At 36.8% G+C, this 17,911-nt stretch overlaps 1 protein-coding gene across 4 annotated transcripts in view; it reads left to right on the top strand.

The window, feature by feature from the left end:
• The window catches only part of LOC108971283 (E3 ubiquitin-protein ligase CHIP), a 30,293-nt gene extending 23,677 nt beyond the window's left edge, over positions 1–6,616 (top strand). For 3 of the 4 annotated variants that reach the window (XM_018937238.1, XM_018937241.1, XM_018937240.1), the window contains exons 4-7: positions 2,552–2,693; positions 2,756–2,861; positions 3,720–3,776; positions 6,345–6,616. In XM_018937238.1, the coding sequence (XP_018792783.1) occupies positions 2,552–2,693; positions 2,756–2,861; positions 3,720–3,776; positions 6,345–6,587 (548 nt within the window). In that variant the 3' untranslated portion in view covers positions 6,588–6,616. The remainder of the gene's footprint in view (positions 1–2,551; positions 2,694–2,755; positions 2,862–3,719; positions 3,777–6,344) is intronic. The other variant, XM_018937242.1, reaches the window with a different exon arrangement.
• The last annotated feature ends 11,295 nt before the right edge of the window (positions 6,617–17,911 follow it).

Genomic DNA, 17,911 nt, shown 5'->3' with positions numbered 1-17,911 from the left:
CAAAGTTTAGTACAAAATCTGATTTTATCAATAAATTTGACACAGTTTCAGACTAAAACAAGCCTGACATATGGTTGGTTGGTTGGGTTGGGCTTGGGAGGAAGCCGAAGAGCAGCCATCTCCACGCGGTGGGTTCTGGGTGACCAATACAGGTTAGCTGAGAGTTTCAATAATTTTGACCTTGCGCTGTGGTCCGCCGCATTTTCGCTCGTATCTCGGGAACGGTTCGTCCTACGGCCATGATCACATTTCGGTAGCAAATGACGTGATAAATAACTTTTATTTTATAGATTTTGCCATGAGATGCGTATTTTAGGCGCTAGGTAGACAATTTCACGATTTTAGGCGTTGCAATGGAATCAGGAAGTACTAAGGCAACTTTTCCGCACTATTAGAAATCGCGAATCGAAAAAAGTCCAGAATCGACCCACCCTATTGGACGATGCCAACAACTAATGAGTCGACGTTGCGAGTTTTCGAGAGAAAAGTTCTGCGAAAGATTTATTGAACGATGAGCTATACGAGATATATGACATGACGACGCGCCGTTAGTTCTGCTTTCTCCAGACTAGACAAGGAAGCAAAGCAAATGGGTCTGGCAGTGAACGAGGGCAAGACGAAATATATTCTGTCATCAAACAAACAGTCGTCGCACTTGCGGCTTGGCTCTCAAGTCACTGTGGACAGTCATAACTTTGAAGTCATAGATAATTTCGTCTATCTTGGAACCAGCATAAACACCACCAACAATGTCAGCCTAGAAATCGAGCGCAAGATAAATCTTGCCAACAGGTGCTACTTTTGGCAAAGTCCTCTCTCGACGAACAAAAACCAAACTCTATAAGTTAAGATTTATGGTCATTTGCGCGTTGGCCACCTCGAATATCGCGTTTAATGGAACGATGAGGTGTATCAGATATATGACGTCATTGACWTAGTTCAGCGAATTAAAAGACAGCGGCTACGCTGGGTAGATCACGTTGTCCGAATGGACGAAAACACTCCAGCTCTGAAAGTATTCGATGTTGTACCCGCCAGGGAAGGCAGAGGAAGACCTCCACTCCGTTGGAAGGACCAGGTGGAGAAGGAAATAGCTACGCTTGGAATTGGCGCCACGTAGCAAGAAGAAGAAACTGCGGAGCTGTTGTTAACTCGGCTATATCGCGTAAGCGGTGTCTACGCCAATTAAGAAGAAGAAGGAGTATGTAAATTTTATTCGTCCACTCTAAATGCAATATAAACTGAACCAAAAAGGCTTAATTTAACATATTGGATATATCGGGAAAAAGTCAGCAAGTCAATAAACGGCTTAAGCCAAGATTAAGACCAAATTCATTAATATTTACCTATCCTTAATAAGTTTTATTAAGCTTCGTCACAGAGTGATATACTTGATCTCCTTTTTGCACGGGTTTTTTTTTTTGTACACCTTTTTTTACACAGTTTAACTTCTGTTGCACGTGTTTTTGTTTTTTGCATTTTAATTATATAGTTTTTTGGGATAAAAACAAAATTCGATATGTAGAAGTAAAGCAAAGGTCGAGGGAATTTAAAACTCCGCAAGATATATAGTGACGTCGTCAGTTGTCAATGATCCGTGAAATTGCTGTAATATTCTTTTATTTATTTATTTTCTCCATTTTTTTTTAAGCGGCATGAGGGCTCTTTTACACAACCACTCCTCATTAGCCAGATTATCTTGTAAACTCGGGAATACCTCAGTAATAAGGTTATCTTCCGAGCTAACAACATTGCTATATTGACTGTAAAAGGTTATTTGGCCCTTAGCAACCATTAGCATGCAACCTTCGCCGATCTCGAAAAGCGTTTATGCAAAGAGTCCACACTTCTGATTATTGAAGAGCTGAACCCTTATGTTAGTATTCAACTGTTACCACTCTACCTTAGCCCACTACAGTGAAGCGTTGAGGTTAGCGTTTATAACGTCTGTCGCGGTATCTCGCTCCTGACGCAAAGGAGCACTCCACCCATTAAGATTCGATTGCCTCGAATGTCTTGCAAGCTGCGTCAAAAAAAAAAGAAAAATATCGAATTATCCGTTAGTAACGAGGCTCTGTTTGTTTGAATTTAATTACAAAAGCCACAGTGTCATAACCAAGCTCTCTGGAGAAATCAGTGCACAGCTCTTCTCTTTATGGGGTTGGTATATTGAAATCTGACTTTAATTTTCCCACCATCGAAAAAGTTATATACTCTCAAGTTTCAGCGCTTCGTTACAAATTTTGTCATCGTTGTCTACAGCTTTGTACTTTATATATAGCAGTTTTTCAGTATGTTGTGGTCGTGGCAAGTATGAGAGAACATGTGTAAAATGTTTCATACATTTATCTCTATTTTTATCCGGGTTATTTAACATTCGTYTTTTTTATCAGTTTGATATAACTCTATATCTAACACGATTTGTTTTAAATGTTTTTAGTCGAATAGTTGATAACTTAAATAATTATACCATATCATAAGTTCAATATTTACATTATTACTTCTACATACTGCATCTACAATATGCTTTATGAAAAAATAATTTTTCTAGCATTTGATTTATCAAAGGAACAGAAACAGAATTTTGGAGATGATATTACTTGGCAGTTACGTCTCGCTCGAAAGAAACGATGGAGTTTGTTAGAAGAAAAAAGAATATGTCAAGAAATTGAACTGCAAACGTATATAAATAGGTAAAACTTACTCAATATTATAGAATTAATTGTTATATATAATGATTTTAAATGATTTTCAGGCTTATAAAAGAAGATATGGATAGAAATTTAGCTAGATTGAAAATCGACGGAAATATTAATGAACATGAATTAAAAGAAAAACAACAAGAATTTGAGCAACAATGTGTAAGTATTTTAATTTATTTTGAATATGCAAAAATAAATTTATTAATTTTTTTTAAATAATCTTGATTACTTTTAAAAACTTTATTTGTTGCTTTACATGCTCGGTATGTAATGTCCGGCCACGTAGATGTAGAGGAGCTAAGTTAAAATGCAATGCTTGACGCTAAAATTTAGGACCTGGAATTTTAGCGTAGCATTGCGTTTTATAAAACTAGCTTACAACTAGCTTAGCACCTCAAACTTTTAACAGCTTTCATTCACAATGATTATTCTAAGGAGGAAATATTGTAAAACTCTGTTGCAACATACATTCTTAATATTTTTAGTCAATCAGAAGTTCATTTGCAATTAATACCGTAATTGGTTAACTATAATGCCAAATTTAATGAATATAGATATCCGACTGTAAGGTTGAATTATATCCTGAACAGGGTATGTTAAGTTTGTCACGAAGTTTGTGACACCTAAAGGGAAACGCCGCAAACCCTATAAAATGATCAACTTAACGAGCTACATAAGTAGGCTTAACAATGTCCGTCTTTTCGTATATATGCGAGCTAGTCTGTCAGTTCTTAAAATGTCAATTTGAAATTTTACACTTGTCAAAGAAGGTGAAAATTTGTCGATATCGAACCACTATTGCATGTAGCCATATAAACTGAACAATCAGAAAAAAGTAATTTTTTTTAAATATTTTCATCAATCAACCTGAGTCAGCCTTATAGAGTATTTGGCAAAATATCTTCACGACATTTATTTTCCAAGGCAACGCTATAATCTGCGAAGAAATTGCATATAACTGTCATTCAAACTTTAATTTTATTTTATTTCAAAATATTTTTCATTCTCTATTTACAGGATGATCACATTAAGGAGCTTAATAATATTTTTGCAAAAGTTGATGATAGAAGACGAGTGAGTTAAAAAATCTTTTCTCCTATTAAAATCAAAAGTATACATACCTGTGTACACTTGTACAAAGTTTAAAGATTTGTCCATTGAGTCTATTTATAGAATTAGAACATATTTATATCCAATAACTACCACTTCTCTATTATAACAAAAAACTATACAGTTGTATTGTATGGAAATTAAAATTTGCCCTAAAACTGTCAAACCTCAGCGGTTAATATCTTTTAAACGTTTAGGTTTCCGAAAAGTCGTAAAATACCATTTTGTACAGCATTTAAGTAATTGGAAGCAAAATATGAGTTTTACTATCTGAAAAGTCGTAAGACACTATTTTGTAAAGCATTTAAGTAATTGGAAGCAAAATATGAGTTTTACTATCTGATAATAAGAAAACTAAATGAAAAACCGTTAGGCGGAATGCCTAAATTTGCCCAATAATTAATCCCTTTCTCCAATTTTTGGTATGAATATTACTTCTGATTGTGTCTTGACTAGATCGGCACATCACCAGGTAAATTCGTTTTCAGCAAAGCTTACCTCTTGGCTCTTGGTGTGGATACCATTAGTTTTTCTTTTCGATAACTTTGCTTCTTCTTTATTAACGAATTTCTTGTTGCTGCAATGGTTTAAAAGAAATTAAATGTATCATGTTATCATAGTAAGTATATTTTTCTGTGAGGCCCTTAAACGCACACTGGTTTTAAATTAGAAGGGCCGAAATTGCCATTGCTGATGCGGGTGCACCTGGACTGCACCCACTGTTCCTTAAGTAGTGACAAAAAACTTTTGGATTGTAGGCAGGGTTAGTTTTTGGACATCATGCCTGTGTGTATGAGTTGGCACTCTCTAATCCATTGTTTTCTGAAAACCTTATTCTCTTCATTAGATGATTAGCATGTAGGAGACTTCAGACCCTTATCAATATCCGGCTGTCTTGGGAAGTAACTATGGCTTTATCTTGCTTAGGGCCGCTGTCACGAAAATAGTAAAAACATGGAAACAACCGATAGATATTTGTGCACAGATTTAGAAAAAAGAACAGTAAAATGATATGTCACAATACTTTAGGCGCAGCTGGATTTGAAAAACGTTTCTTCTCGGAGTACTCACATAAGCGTAGATACACTTCGCTTCACTTAAATAGGAACATAATTAATTTTTAAGATTCGAGCATATGGTTCCTTCATTTAGACATCGCAAATATTCCCATTTCGCTTCGTTTAAAAGACGAAACTATTTTGAAAAAATGTTGTGAAAATTAAAACTATACCTTTAAAAATTTTGTGTATAATATTATATATGGGGTGTATTAATGACCAACTTGAAAATGTGCTTTTAAATTTGCGTCACTTGAAGAGGTGCAAATCTAATGGAAGCAATTCTAATAAAATTTACAATGAGTTCRGCAATTTAAACTTTCCTTTATAAGAAGAAAAAACGAAAAAAATAAGGGGAAAATATTAACAGATCACAGTAACCCTTTTAATGCTCCAGGTAATGCTCCAGGAGAATCGTAAAGAAATTTAGCTCGTATTTACTTGTGCGTTACTATACGCGCATAATTTATTTGCTTTGAAGAAGCACGGTGTTGTGTTCTTATGTTTAAACAATAAAATAATTAAGTATCTTAACTTACATTTTTTTGAACCGTCTAACAGCACACATAAATATCAAAACAATATTCAAATTTGTTAGCGATTATCTTCTTGCTTTATTTGACCTTAGGAAAGAGGAACTTTTTCTAGCCTGTCGCCATAGCCACGACGGGGTTTGATGCTTTGGGGTGTAGTATGTTATAATAGGACAATTGAGTTACAGATTCAAATGTCGAAAACGACTGCTTCTTCGTACAAACAAATACTCGAGTGTGCATTTTCGCAATTTTTCAATATTTTTGAACCCATTCATTTGGTATGCCAAGAACAATGTAGTAAAATCTTGGATTGCAGTTTAAAATGTGATTTTTTTTTAAGTAACCACCCTATTCCAATCCCCAATTAACATTAATAAATATTGCATGGAGTGAGATATCCTTGGACTATTTAAAAGCCTTTCTGACAGCCTTCCGAACATTTTTTAAATTATCCTAAATAAAGGAGGCAGAACATTACTTTGTAAAAATAAATGAAGTGATTTCGGCTCGTAACATCAGAATGTCAGGTAAACCCCCTTTTGCGGAACGTGTCAGAGAGGGCGAGCACTACTTGATGAGCAGCTGAGCGGGTGATTTCTCCCAAATTTTGGTTCTCCGAAATTTTGTTAATCTACTGTAATCATATATCCATATGTATATACATTTCTCTTGAATAAAACTGTGTCATATATTGCTAACRTTAAGAAATATTTGAGCTAAAAACAAATATAAAAAACAGAATAGGAAAACTAGCAGCAATTAGCAAAGAAAAAAATATATATATATATCTTAGTGACCATTAAATATCTTGGTGATCATTTTATAGCAATGCTTAAAAAATTAGTATATAGGCAATTAAAAGAAGTGGTCACCAAGACCTATTCCTTCACACTTGCTTTATATTATTTTTAATTTTAAATTATTTTCGTCAATTTTAGAAACGCGATGTCCCAGATTATTTGTGTGGTAAAATTAGTTTTGAAATTCTCACCGATCCTGTGATAACTCCATCCGGTATAACATATGAACGGAAAGATATTGAAGAACACCTGCAACGTGTAGGTCACTTTGATCCTGTGACTAGGGTTAAATTAACCCAGGACCAACTAATACCGAATTTTTCGATGAAAGAAGTAGTAGATTCATTTATTGCTGAAAACGAATGGGCTTTAGACTTTTAAATATTATTAAATCTATGTAAATAAATGTATTACAGAAAATTGATATATTTGTAAGGTTAAGTAAAATATATATATAATAAATATATTAAGATACCCAAACATAGTTTCATTAACCAGAAGAAAATTTGCAATATGAGAATACTTAGCCAACATATTTGTGTATATGTATTATTGGTTTGTCAAAACCTATCTTCTAGAGGTATTGTTAGTTTATCGTTTTTTCCATTCGCAACACAATTTTTGCAGGAAAAGGTAGTTGGCATTTACAAAAGTTTAATTTTTACAGAAAAAAAGTAAATGACAATAATACTTATTTTGACAGATGAAAATGTAAAACCAAAATTAATTATAAGTATTGAGTTAAAGTTAAATTTTGTTTTCAGTTTTTTGTATTTTAGATCCGGAAGGTACAAAGGTTAGAATAGCTTAATCCAGTAGGTCAATAAGCCACGCATAGACCAGTTTGGTCACTTGCTAAGTACATTTTTTTTATGATAAGCATTTTGAAAACTTTAACAATGTTTGATATCACTACAACTAGTTTCAAAAACTAACGAGCAGTTTGATTTAAATATCTTAAAAACAAATTACAGAGAAATTAATAGTAATATTCATACATATATGGTATATAATTAATTCCTTTATATTTTAGCTTCCAGCTGAACTATGTGTTTGTTTTTTACATAATCGACTAGAGCGGCATGTGTCTAAAAGAAGATTTCTTGCCTCCTCGTTCATTAAGACTTTTCTAGTGGGCATCTGCCTGAATCCTTATTTCTTCGGCGACTGTATTCATCCTTAAGTCTCGATGAATATCAGCATTTCTGCAGTACCAAGGAGCATTTGCAGTGCATCAAAGCAACTTGTTTTGAAAACGTTGTATAATATTAATACTGTCATCAGCAAAAGTGGCAATCATGTTTGGTGCTAACGGTAAGTCGCTTGTATACATAATATATATAAAAGTAGACCTAAGATACTTCCTTAAGGAACTCGTGCTTAAAATTTTTTCAGTTTGTAGAATTTATTTCCTTGTTTTACACGGAAAAATCTCACGGTGATATACGATTCTAAAAGAGCACAATACTCAATCGAAAGACATGCTTTTAGTTTTTGCATAAGTCCTTCGGGTCATACCTTGTCAAACGCTTGTGCAGCGTCAAGGAATACATCTGAGCATACGTTTGCCTCCTCCAGGGATTTTTCTACTTCTGATGTTATTCTGTGAATATGTTCTGTTGTTTAATGCTTTTTTCTAAAACCCAACTAATGCGATGGGATTAACTGCTGTTCGTCGATTACAGATTTTAATCTTAGATGCTAAGTCCATGAGGAGTAGTCATCGTTTACGATGCCTGAGATTGACACGAGTTTTAACAAACTTTGCGGCCTCACTATCGATACCTCCGCCAGTGTATCATACTATGGAGACCCCTGATGCTTACAGCGTAGTCTTGCCAATACAGGACAAGTGCACAAGAGATGCTCCATTGTTTCCCTGATGCTAGGTATTTTCTTATTTCCTGTGTGTGTCGCCACCAGAGATTGTACAGTTAGTATTCCCATCATATTCTTTCTATCGAGTGTCAATAGGGATTTTGTGTATTTCTAATTTACCCTTTTCCACATGAGGTAGCTCGATCCATGTTAGCCGTACACCATTCTTGGCAATCTCGTCTACCATTTCATTGCCAACGATGACTTTGTATATTGGCACCCAGTAAAAGTGAAGTTGTTTACTTCTGACAACACTTTCCACTGATGCCCTGCTTTCCAAGGCACTTATGGCTGATACGCAATAGCAAAGACTTAGCTTGAAATATACTGCAGGGGCCCGGCAACTAAAAATGTTGCCTTATGCCTAACTCTGGACAGTATATTCCCGCACCAACTCCATCGTCCTGTTTTAAGGTATCAGTATAGATGTTTAGAGTGTTGCGCGTAGCTAACATAACTTTACGCCAGCCTTCTCCACAGTCGTGTGGCATATAGCAGGATGCAAGGAGTAGAGACTCACCCTTGTCATCACCATCTGTGAAAGACTTAAAACAATATGGGAAAACATTTGCTACTTTTGCCTTGTTAATTGCACTGGGGGTGCGTGTTGTGTAGTTTTCAGGCGAGAGAGTTCAGTTACAACGCCCCACACCATCTTTCCGAACCTTGCGTACAGAATTCCCTCTGGAAGATGTAGCTTTGGCCTTCATCTTCATTGAAAGATTTCTTCACACATAACACCTTCTAGTTGCTAGTTGGCGCGGGCGGATTCTGCCGTTTCAGCAGCAGCAGAACATGATCCGGGTCCACCACGCGACGAGTGTTTAGCTTCGCTTTGGGCACCGATGGAATAATGCTGCGGTCAACTTTCTCCAGTTTCGCTTCTTCCCATAAGTTTGGAAGCGTTTTGAGCGCTTTCCTAACCCATGTTAGCGTCGTGTCGTCGTTACATTTTTAAAAATTGACACTGCTAAGCGACCCTGCTCGATCAAATGCCGACATGGGTTCGCTCGGTTCGGCGTCCGTTCTCGAGAAGAGGACTTCCAATAGCTTCATGTCCACTATTTTCCACCGCTCCAGTGACATTTGCCTCAGCGGGTTACTGCGGTAAAATGTTGTTTTGCAATATCATTGGCACCGTCCCTGACTTGGACGTTGTTGGTTTATCCGTGTGTTTGACGGCTAGCTTCCAGCAACGACTTTGAACTTCTTCGATCGAACGCAAACTCTTTCCAGCGATATGCTCCTCAATGTGATTAATACACGCTGGATTAGAGGCATTACATTAGTGTCGAGTGTTGAAAAACGATGTTTCACCCCACTTCCTTCAGACTCTACTTGATCCTCGCTTTGCTTTTTCCGGGAGCCTCTTTTTGACAGAGTTGGAACTCTGGGTCACCTGTACAGGAGAACGAAAAAGCTCTACTTCCGCATTAACGCTTACAGCGATTTCTTTTGGGAAAAAACTTACATTAACCTTCGCTGAAGTCGTCTGCCTGCAATGTATTGACTCTGCTCGGAGCCAGCTTGAGATCATGACATTATAAGCAGTCGATAATCGCGCCCAATTCTTTATGGATGTAGTAATTTTCRAATCGGATAACGAGGTAGAGCCGGGTGGTGACGATGTCGAACGTTTTAATTCAATGTATAACAGCGTTCGCGATGGGTGTCGAAAATCGAGTGTTTTCTAATCTTTTTCTTAGTTTGCGATGTCGTCGTGTGGTAACCGCTCACTGACTTTTTGTATCTACAAAAAGGAAATTCCTCTAGATTTGTGTTATGAACATATTTCGCAAAAATTAAATTAGGAAAATAAAATTCACCCCCACAAAATTTTGAATAATGCTAACTGAAACTAAAACTAAATAAAGGAGTGACATCTACCTAAAATTGTTCCAAAGTATAGGGGTCATGCTCTGTTCAACGCACATACCGAACTCTACAATATAGTACATCACACCTCATTCGACAAAACACCGACACCCCGCGGCAACTCGATCGGCAGCTCCACGCTTCACATCGGAACACTTCGATCTTCAATACTCGGTGACTATCTGTTTTAATTTCCATTGAGATGTTAGCATTTCACTATTAAGCATAAATTTATTTTGTTGAAATTGTAAGCTGATATGGAATCATGATAATTGTTAGCATGTTTAATTTTAAACATTAAACCCACGCAGTTTTTGCAAATAAAGTCGTGCACAACCACAGCAGAGGTATGGAAAAAGTTGCGGGTCATTCATTTACAGGTAGTTTCAGTTAAGAAAGTACAGAACTTTCAACAGATGTTATACTTAAATATGAAGCAAGGGAAAAATGTTGCACGCTGTGTGAATGCAATTACGCAAAAGCAACACCATAGGAGTAGAACAGACAACGGGCAAAACGATGCAGAGAGAGCCGAACAAGCAGCGTTTAAGGGAAAATGCTTTTACTGCCACAAAGCTGGGCATCGCGCAAATGAACGCAGAATTAAGGAAAAATTATGTTACATTGACAGTGGTGCTGCGCCACATTTGTGTTTAGACAAAACTATGTTAGTCAGTGTGGTAGTGGGAGTGTCAAAAAGAGAAAACAGTTTTGTGTGTCCCATGTCTGAAGAGAAATTTTCTGTCAGTTAGTAAGGCAGAGAGTAAGTGAGCAAAACAAAGTTTACAAATAGTGGATAATAAACCACCCAAAAAAATTGCTCTGGTCAGAAAGATTGAATAATTTGTATTAGTATGTTTCAACAAAAATGAAAATAGGCGACTAATTTATTGAATGATTGTTCACTAGCAGTAAGTGTATATTCATAATGGCTGTTGCGTCAAGCGACAAATATATACGTATATTTAAACCTAAAATTAAAATTAAGAAAATTGAATTATAAAAATTATAAAATATTGAATTATTAAAAAATTAAATTAAGTCTATTGTAAAATACCTCCCTTAATCATGAATTCATAATACCAATATATTACTTACCTTAATACTTATCATAATCTCTTACAATATCTAACGAAAGTTGAGAATGATTATACTTACCCCTTTTTTAATACATATTTATATTACCACTAGTTTAAGCCGTTAGTTTTAAGATTTAAGCTTAGCAATTAGATTAAGAAATAAAGGACGCTCTCTTGTATTTTGAACGTGAATTCGAACGGACGTGGTTTTAATTTGTCGGAATATTATATTTTCGCTTCCGTGACAGGCAATTAGGCTTTTAATTACTCGCGCATTCCCAAGTACATATTTTTTCGCATCTCAAAAACGCTTGAGATTTTTCAATGGCCCTTTCGTTTTCGAAGAAAAAAAAAATTAATTTGTTTATTTCATAAAACATAAAAATAAGTATATAAGAAATTGAAAGCATTTAAAGTGAAACGCAGTCTCCGACTGTCACTCGACGCATACGGTTGTGCTATCAGTAATTTCGTTGTGTTAATCAATTTCGCTTGTGCAAATTACATTTTCGCATTCCTTTTCGCACCTAATTTTTTCAATAAGCCTGCTCTTATTTTCTAACTCCTATTAATTAAATTAAATTGTGAAAACATGTTCCCCTGGGGGCCGCTCTAGAAAATAATAGGTTCGCCCTATTATCTTCTAGTCCTCAATCAAAAAGAAAGAAAAAAGCGAACCCATTATCGAATGAAGAATTATTCCCTATTCTACCAACAACAATAATCAAAAACAGCAATAACAATCCCAAATACATAGTGGTAAGTTCAACTGATGCAAATAAGCCGTTGAATAAATTTTCCTGCTTCGCCGTTCATAAATCCCTGAAACACATTAGCTCTGAAGTAATAAAAATCAGTCAACTAAGGGATGGTAATTTGCTACTTGTAGTTAAAAATAGCACTATCGCAAAAAAATTTACGACAACAAAGCAACTCGTGGGAATATGCAGTGTAAAAATTGAGCTCCACAAAAATTTAAACTCATACAAAGGTACTATTTAGACTCCGTGCCTAAACGATATTCCCGACAATGAAATAATTGAAAACTTGAAAGACCAATGTGTCATATCGATTTATAAATTTCCAAAATACRTAAATGCCCAACCAACTCCAAGTGGTGTAGTCCTCCTAACATTCGATCGCTACTCCCTACCGGAAAAAATTGATGCTTCATGGTATACAACAAAGGTAAGACCATACTACCCAAATCCCATGAGATGCAGAAACTGCCAATTACTTTGTCATACAAAAAAAACTACAACAAGGTCCCTACTTGCGATACATGTGCATTACCAACCCACAATCCCTCACCCTCCTCCTCTTTTACTCCACCTACAACTTCCAACTCTAAAACAAGCAGCACAAACAACGAAGAAAATGTATCAACCACTATAAATCAAATAAATTCAACTCATTCGCTTCCAACAACAAGTGCAGTCGAAGACTCAACTGTAACACCTTTTGACTACAACCCTCATCACAAAATAGATTATGAGAATTCTTCAGTGGAATTTGAAAGGTCTGTTTAACAATTATCTAGATTTAAATATACTCATAAATAAATTTTCACCACGCATAATTGCATTACAGGAAACTCACCTCCAAGCAAACAATATAATGGCATATACTCCATAACCAACCACAAAACAAATCAGCTAAACAAGGCATTGCTCTGTTTATCAAAAAACATATCAAACACAAACGTATTCCAGTCTTATCCAACATTTCCGCCATTGCTACAGAAATTAACATCGGTTTCAAATTTTCCATAGTCACATGCTACATCCCTCCGAATCAAAAGTTTAATGCAGGAGAACTTATGGGCGTCATTAACGCTGTTCCTGTACCCACAATAATCATTGGAGATTTTAATGCTTGGAGCCCCCTATGGGGATCTACCTTCTCAAATGGAAGAGGTCAAATAGTGGAAGATGTCATTCTCTAAAAAAACTTATTTGTTCTTAACGATAGATCACCAACTCACTTTTCCTCCCACAAAACTTTCACTCACATAAACATTGCTCTTTGTTCAGCTTCCATAGCCCATAAACTCTGTTCTTATACTCTAGAAGACMTTCACAATAGCGACCACTTTCCTATCATAACTACCCTCATCACCCCGATGCAATACATCGTGAGGCCGAGATCAAAATTTCTTACAGAAAAAGCTGATTGATTAAAATATTGCTCCCTGCTCAACACATCAGCAAGTGCTGAAATAGTATCAGAGAACATAAACGCAGAAGCATCAAAAATAAAAAGGGTTATTCGATCCGCTGCACATATCTCAATTCCCCAAACTACCACAAAAAAATTGACCGCCAAACTACCGTATTGGTCCAATCTATTAACTACCTTGAGAAATACAAAACAAACCCTTTGGTCTAAATTCAAACAGAACGTAACAACTGAAAACTTAAGTAGATACAAAAAAGCAAACTCTAACTTCAGAAGAGAACTAAGTCTGCTAAACGCATAGCCCTTGAAAAATTAACAGCTAATATAAAGCCCACTTCAAGCTCTAAAAAAATATATAATGACATCAAATCTCTTACAGGAGGACATAAACAAAATAAAATCGATTTTATTCAATCTCCCGTAGGTCCCATTTACGATCCCCAGCATATTGCACAAACATGGTCAAAAAACTCCAAAAATTTCAACTTTCATCCGAATTTGTTACACTTTCTAATCAAATCATTTCTCAAACATACACAACCCATCCCCGTGCTTCGAAGCTACATTGATAGAATCTCTCATTACATTAGAAGAGTTCGATTCTACTATCAGCAAAATGTCCGGAAAAAACCCTGGATCAGACAAAATTTCCTACCCCCTCCTAAAAAATCTTCCATACTCTTTAAAAATCAGACTTATAACCCTATACAATAACATATTAAAGCAGGGTATTGTACCTCAAGAATGGAAAAATCTACAATTATTCCTATCCCCAAACCCAACAAATCGAGTGCTTCAATTTCAGACTTCAGACCCATTTCTTTGATACCCTGCATTGCCAAAGTTTTGGAAAAAATTATATCAAAGAGACTCATGTGGTATTTAAAACAAAAAGGGCTGATAAGCCMCAACCAGTTTGGTTTTCAAAGTGGTYTTGGCGTCACTGACCCACTTCTCTACTTTGRACAYCACGSTACAACAACAWTATYAACCAAAAATCACTTATCCGTCCTCAGTCTAGATTTTGAGAAAGCATTCGATAGAATTGGAGCTCATACGGTATTACAAGAATTAAAAAAAAATGGGACATTTGAGATAAAACGTATAATTTCATAACGTCAGTTCTTTCAAATCGTAAGATTACAGTAAGTGTTAGTAACCACAACTCCAACATATACCCCCTACATAATGGCATACCCCAAGGATCTCCCCTTTCTACAACACTATTTATTATTGCCTTTAACCAATTAAGCAACTTAATAACCTCATAGCGATGTGTAGAATATATCATCTACGCAGACGATATTTTAATTTTTTCGCCTTTAAAAAACTTAAACCAAGTAAAAATCATTTTTAGCAACACCCTAACTGAAATAGCAGAATGGGCTAAAACGTCAGGAACAAAAGTTTCTGCAAGCAAAAGCGCAACATTTCACGTTTGCAGAAAAAGAAAATGCATGTTCCCTAACCTATCCTTCGAAAACACACAAATTCTTCACACTACTACTTTAAGAATACTTGGCTTAATTTTTGATAAAAAACTAACATTTAAGGAACATTGTAAATATCTTAGATTAAGTTTACTTAATAGACTAAGCATTATAAAATTTCTCTCTTCAAAACACTGTCATATATATATCTCAAGTCTTGTAAATATTGTAAAAGTATTGATGTTGTCAAAAATAGACTTTGGACTCGCAATCTATGGACACTGTGCTAAATCCCATCTCGCACTCATTGAAACCCCTTATCACATARYGGTARAAAGGAGCATTCGCGCATTCCCTACTTCTCCAACCAAAGTGGTCTTAACTGAAGCAGGTCTACCCAGCATCCATCTCCGAACAAAGCAGAATACAATGATGCTCATACCAAAGCTCCTCCAGTGCAAAAACTCTTTTTTGTTTAATGCGATGAAAACATATCGTACCACCAAAAAACCATCCACGATCGTACAATGTATAAACATTATAAAAAAACTTAACATAATATCAACACCACAATTAATAACGGAGAATACTCATCTTCACTGGCTGACGTTAAAATCATCCATAATAAGTACGTTATTCAAGTTTCAAAAATCAACCACCAAAGCAGAACAATATATCCAGCTATTTAACGACGCAGTAAACACTTATAAATCAGAGTGGAAAATTATATACACCGATGGATCAAAATCGGACACCCACACTTCGTTTGCWGTGACAAACGACCAAGGTGTCATTATAACCGTCGGTGTTTTACCACCGTACTGCTCTATACTTACAACTGAAGCGGCTGCGATATACGAAGCGGTGCTATTTATTGCACAATCTAAAGAAAAACACATAATATGCCGTGCTACCAAATCGACAATTACCGCGCTGTTGAATGATACAAATAACTCAGTACTGATCAAGAATATAAAAGATATTTTATACAAACACAAAAACATAATCAAGATCATGTGGATCCCTGGACACGCTGGTATTAGAGGCAACCAACTTGCAGATGATCGCGCCAAAAAGGCGAGTAGAGAACCAGTTTTCTCGTACGCACACGTCACATCAAAAGATATTCGCAACCTATCAAAAAAAGAGCTTTACGAGTCAAACTCTAGAGACTGGATAAACTTTCAACACCAATACAAGGAACACAATCCACTGGTGTCAAGCCAAACTACCCACCCGACTGTTCCTACCAATACAAAAAAATATTTGTGCGCCTTAAAATAGGTCACACTTTAAGAACACACAATTATCTGTTGAACAAAACGGATAAAAGTAGCTGTTCACTTTGCAATCATGCAAACGACTCAGTTAACCACATCCTAAACGACTACACCGCACTAGCACAAAAATGGAAAACCATCTTTGGAAACAGGGAACCCTCCCGTCTCCTGAAAACACCAAATATTGACAACATCAATGCTTTCAACAATATTCTTAAGATATGTAAGATAAATAACATTTAATATTATAAGCAAATAAAAACTAAGTATTAATTTTACACTTCATTTTAATTAGACATAACTATTGTAATAGATAGCCGAAGGCCCTAGTAGTCAGTGCTTAATCTTTGTGTATTAATTATTAATAATTACTTCTCATTTAAATAAATAAATAAATAAAATAAATAAAGGGAAACGTAAACAAAGGGATCAGTAAGTCTTTAATAAAATGTGAAGGAGGATGGAGTCATGTGTAGAGGTTGACGCAAGTGAGGAAAGTTCTCTGATCGTCATTCACTTGGTAGTGGCCAGAAACGATTCTTTTACATATGGCCCAAGCAGCTTACGACTGCCGGTCTTTAACCAAGTATCCTCCAAGAACATCCGTTTGAAGGCGAGCTAAAGTGAGAAGGCGAAATATCCCCTGCATAGGGTTGTGCGCTGGGTTTGGGACCTGCCACGTAAAAAACACGCTCAGTGAAAAGGAACAACCAGCCTCGGATGAGAGACCCCTCTTTTGATGACGACCATGGCAAACGAAATAAGGACTACGAATTGAGGGCATGCACCTGGAATGTCCGGTCCCTTAATTGGGAAGGTGTCGCTGTCCAGCTGGTTGATGTCCTTGTGAAAATATAGGCTGACATCACCGCCGTCCATGAAATGCGATGGGCAGGACAAAGACAGAGACGAGTAGGTCCCTGTGGCATTTACTACAGTGGCCATATAAAGGAGCGCAAGTTTGGTGTGGGATTCGTGGTGGTAGAGAGACTCCGTCGCTTAGTACTATCATACATTCCGGTGAATGAACGTCCAGCCACAATTCGCATCAAAGCGAGGTTCTTCAACATATCGCTGATATGTGGCTGCCCCCGCCACGATGTCAAAATCGTGCTTGGCGACTTTAACGAAAGGCTGGGCAAAGAAGGTATCTTTGGCACTACGGTCGATAAACTTAGCCTTCACGAGGAAACATCCCCAAATGGTTTAAGGCTGTACGACTTTGCGGAAGCCCGAAATATGGTTATCTGTGGTACTAGATTCTACCATAAGAAAACACATCCAGCCACCTGCAAGGCTGTCTCCAGATCGAAAAGGCAACAAACCAGATCGATCATGTTGTGATAGACGGAAGAAACGCCTCAATTATTCTACACAAGCGTACGCTCCGAGGTCCTAACATGGACTCGGACCACTATCTTGTTGTAGCCAAGATTCGCACCCGCTGTGCGCTCTGTGCAGCGAAAAACGCATGCTAACAAACGCAAGGAAGGTTCGACGTTGAGAAGCTGCAATCACAACAGACAACCGAACGGTTTTCTACTAGACTTCCTGCTCTCTCAGAGCACTCGTCAAAAACTCGGTATAAGGAACTGTGGGACGGAATTTCAAACTCCTTACGTACAGCTGCAACCGAAACCATTGGTTTTCGGAAAGTGCAAAAGAACAGCTGGTACGAGTGCCGTGTCGCAGTGGAGAAAAAACAGGCTGCCTACCTCGCAACGTTACGATCGACCACAACACGTGCGGGATGRGATAGATACCGAGAGGGAAGCGAGACGCATTTTCAAACACACAAAGAAAGAGACCGAAATGCGTGAGTATGAAGAGCTTGATTATCTGACCGACAGGGGGGAGCTGCTGAATGGCAGTGAACGCACAACGCCAGGAGAAGGCAAACGCGATTCCCCAATCGATGACGATGGAGTAGAAGTTCCATTGCCCGACCATGAAGAAGTTCGAATAGCAATTACTCGCCTGAAGAA

This window comes from Bactrocera latifrons, unplaced genomic scaffold, assembly GCF_001853355.1.
Source record: "Bactrocera latifrons isolate USDA-ARS-PBARC rearing strain unplaced genomic scaffold, ASM185335v1 scaffold_336, whole genome shotgun sequence".
NCBI classification, from domain to species: domain Eukaryota; kingdom Metazoa; phylum Arthropoda; class Insecta; order Diptera; family Tephritidae; genus Bactrocera; species Bactrocera latifrons.
This window is presented reverse-complemented; position numbering and strand designations above follow the sequence as displayed.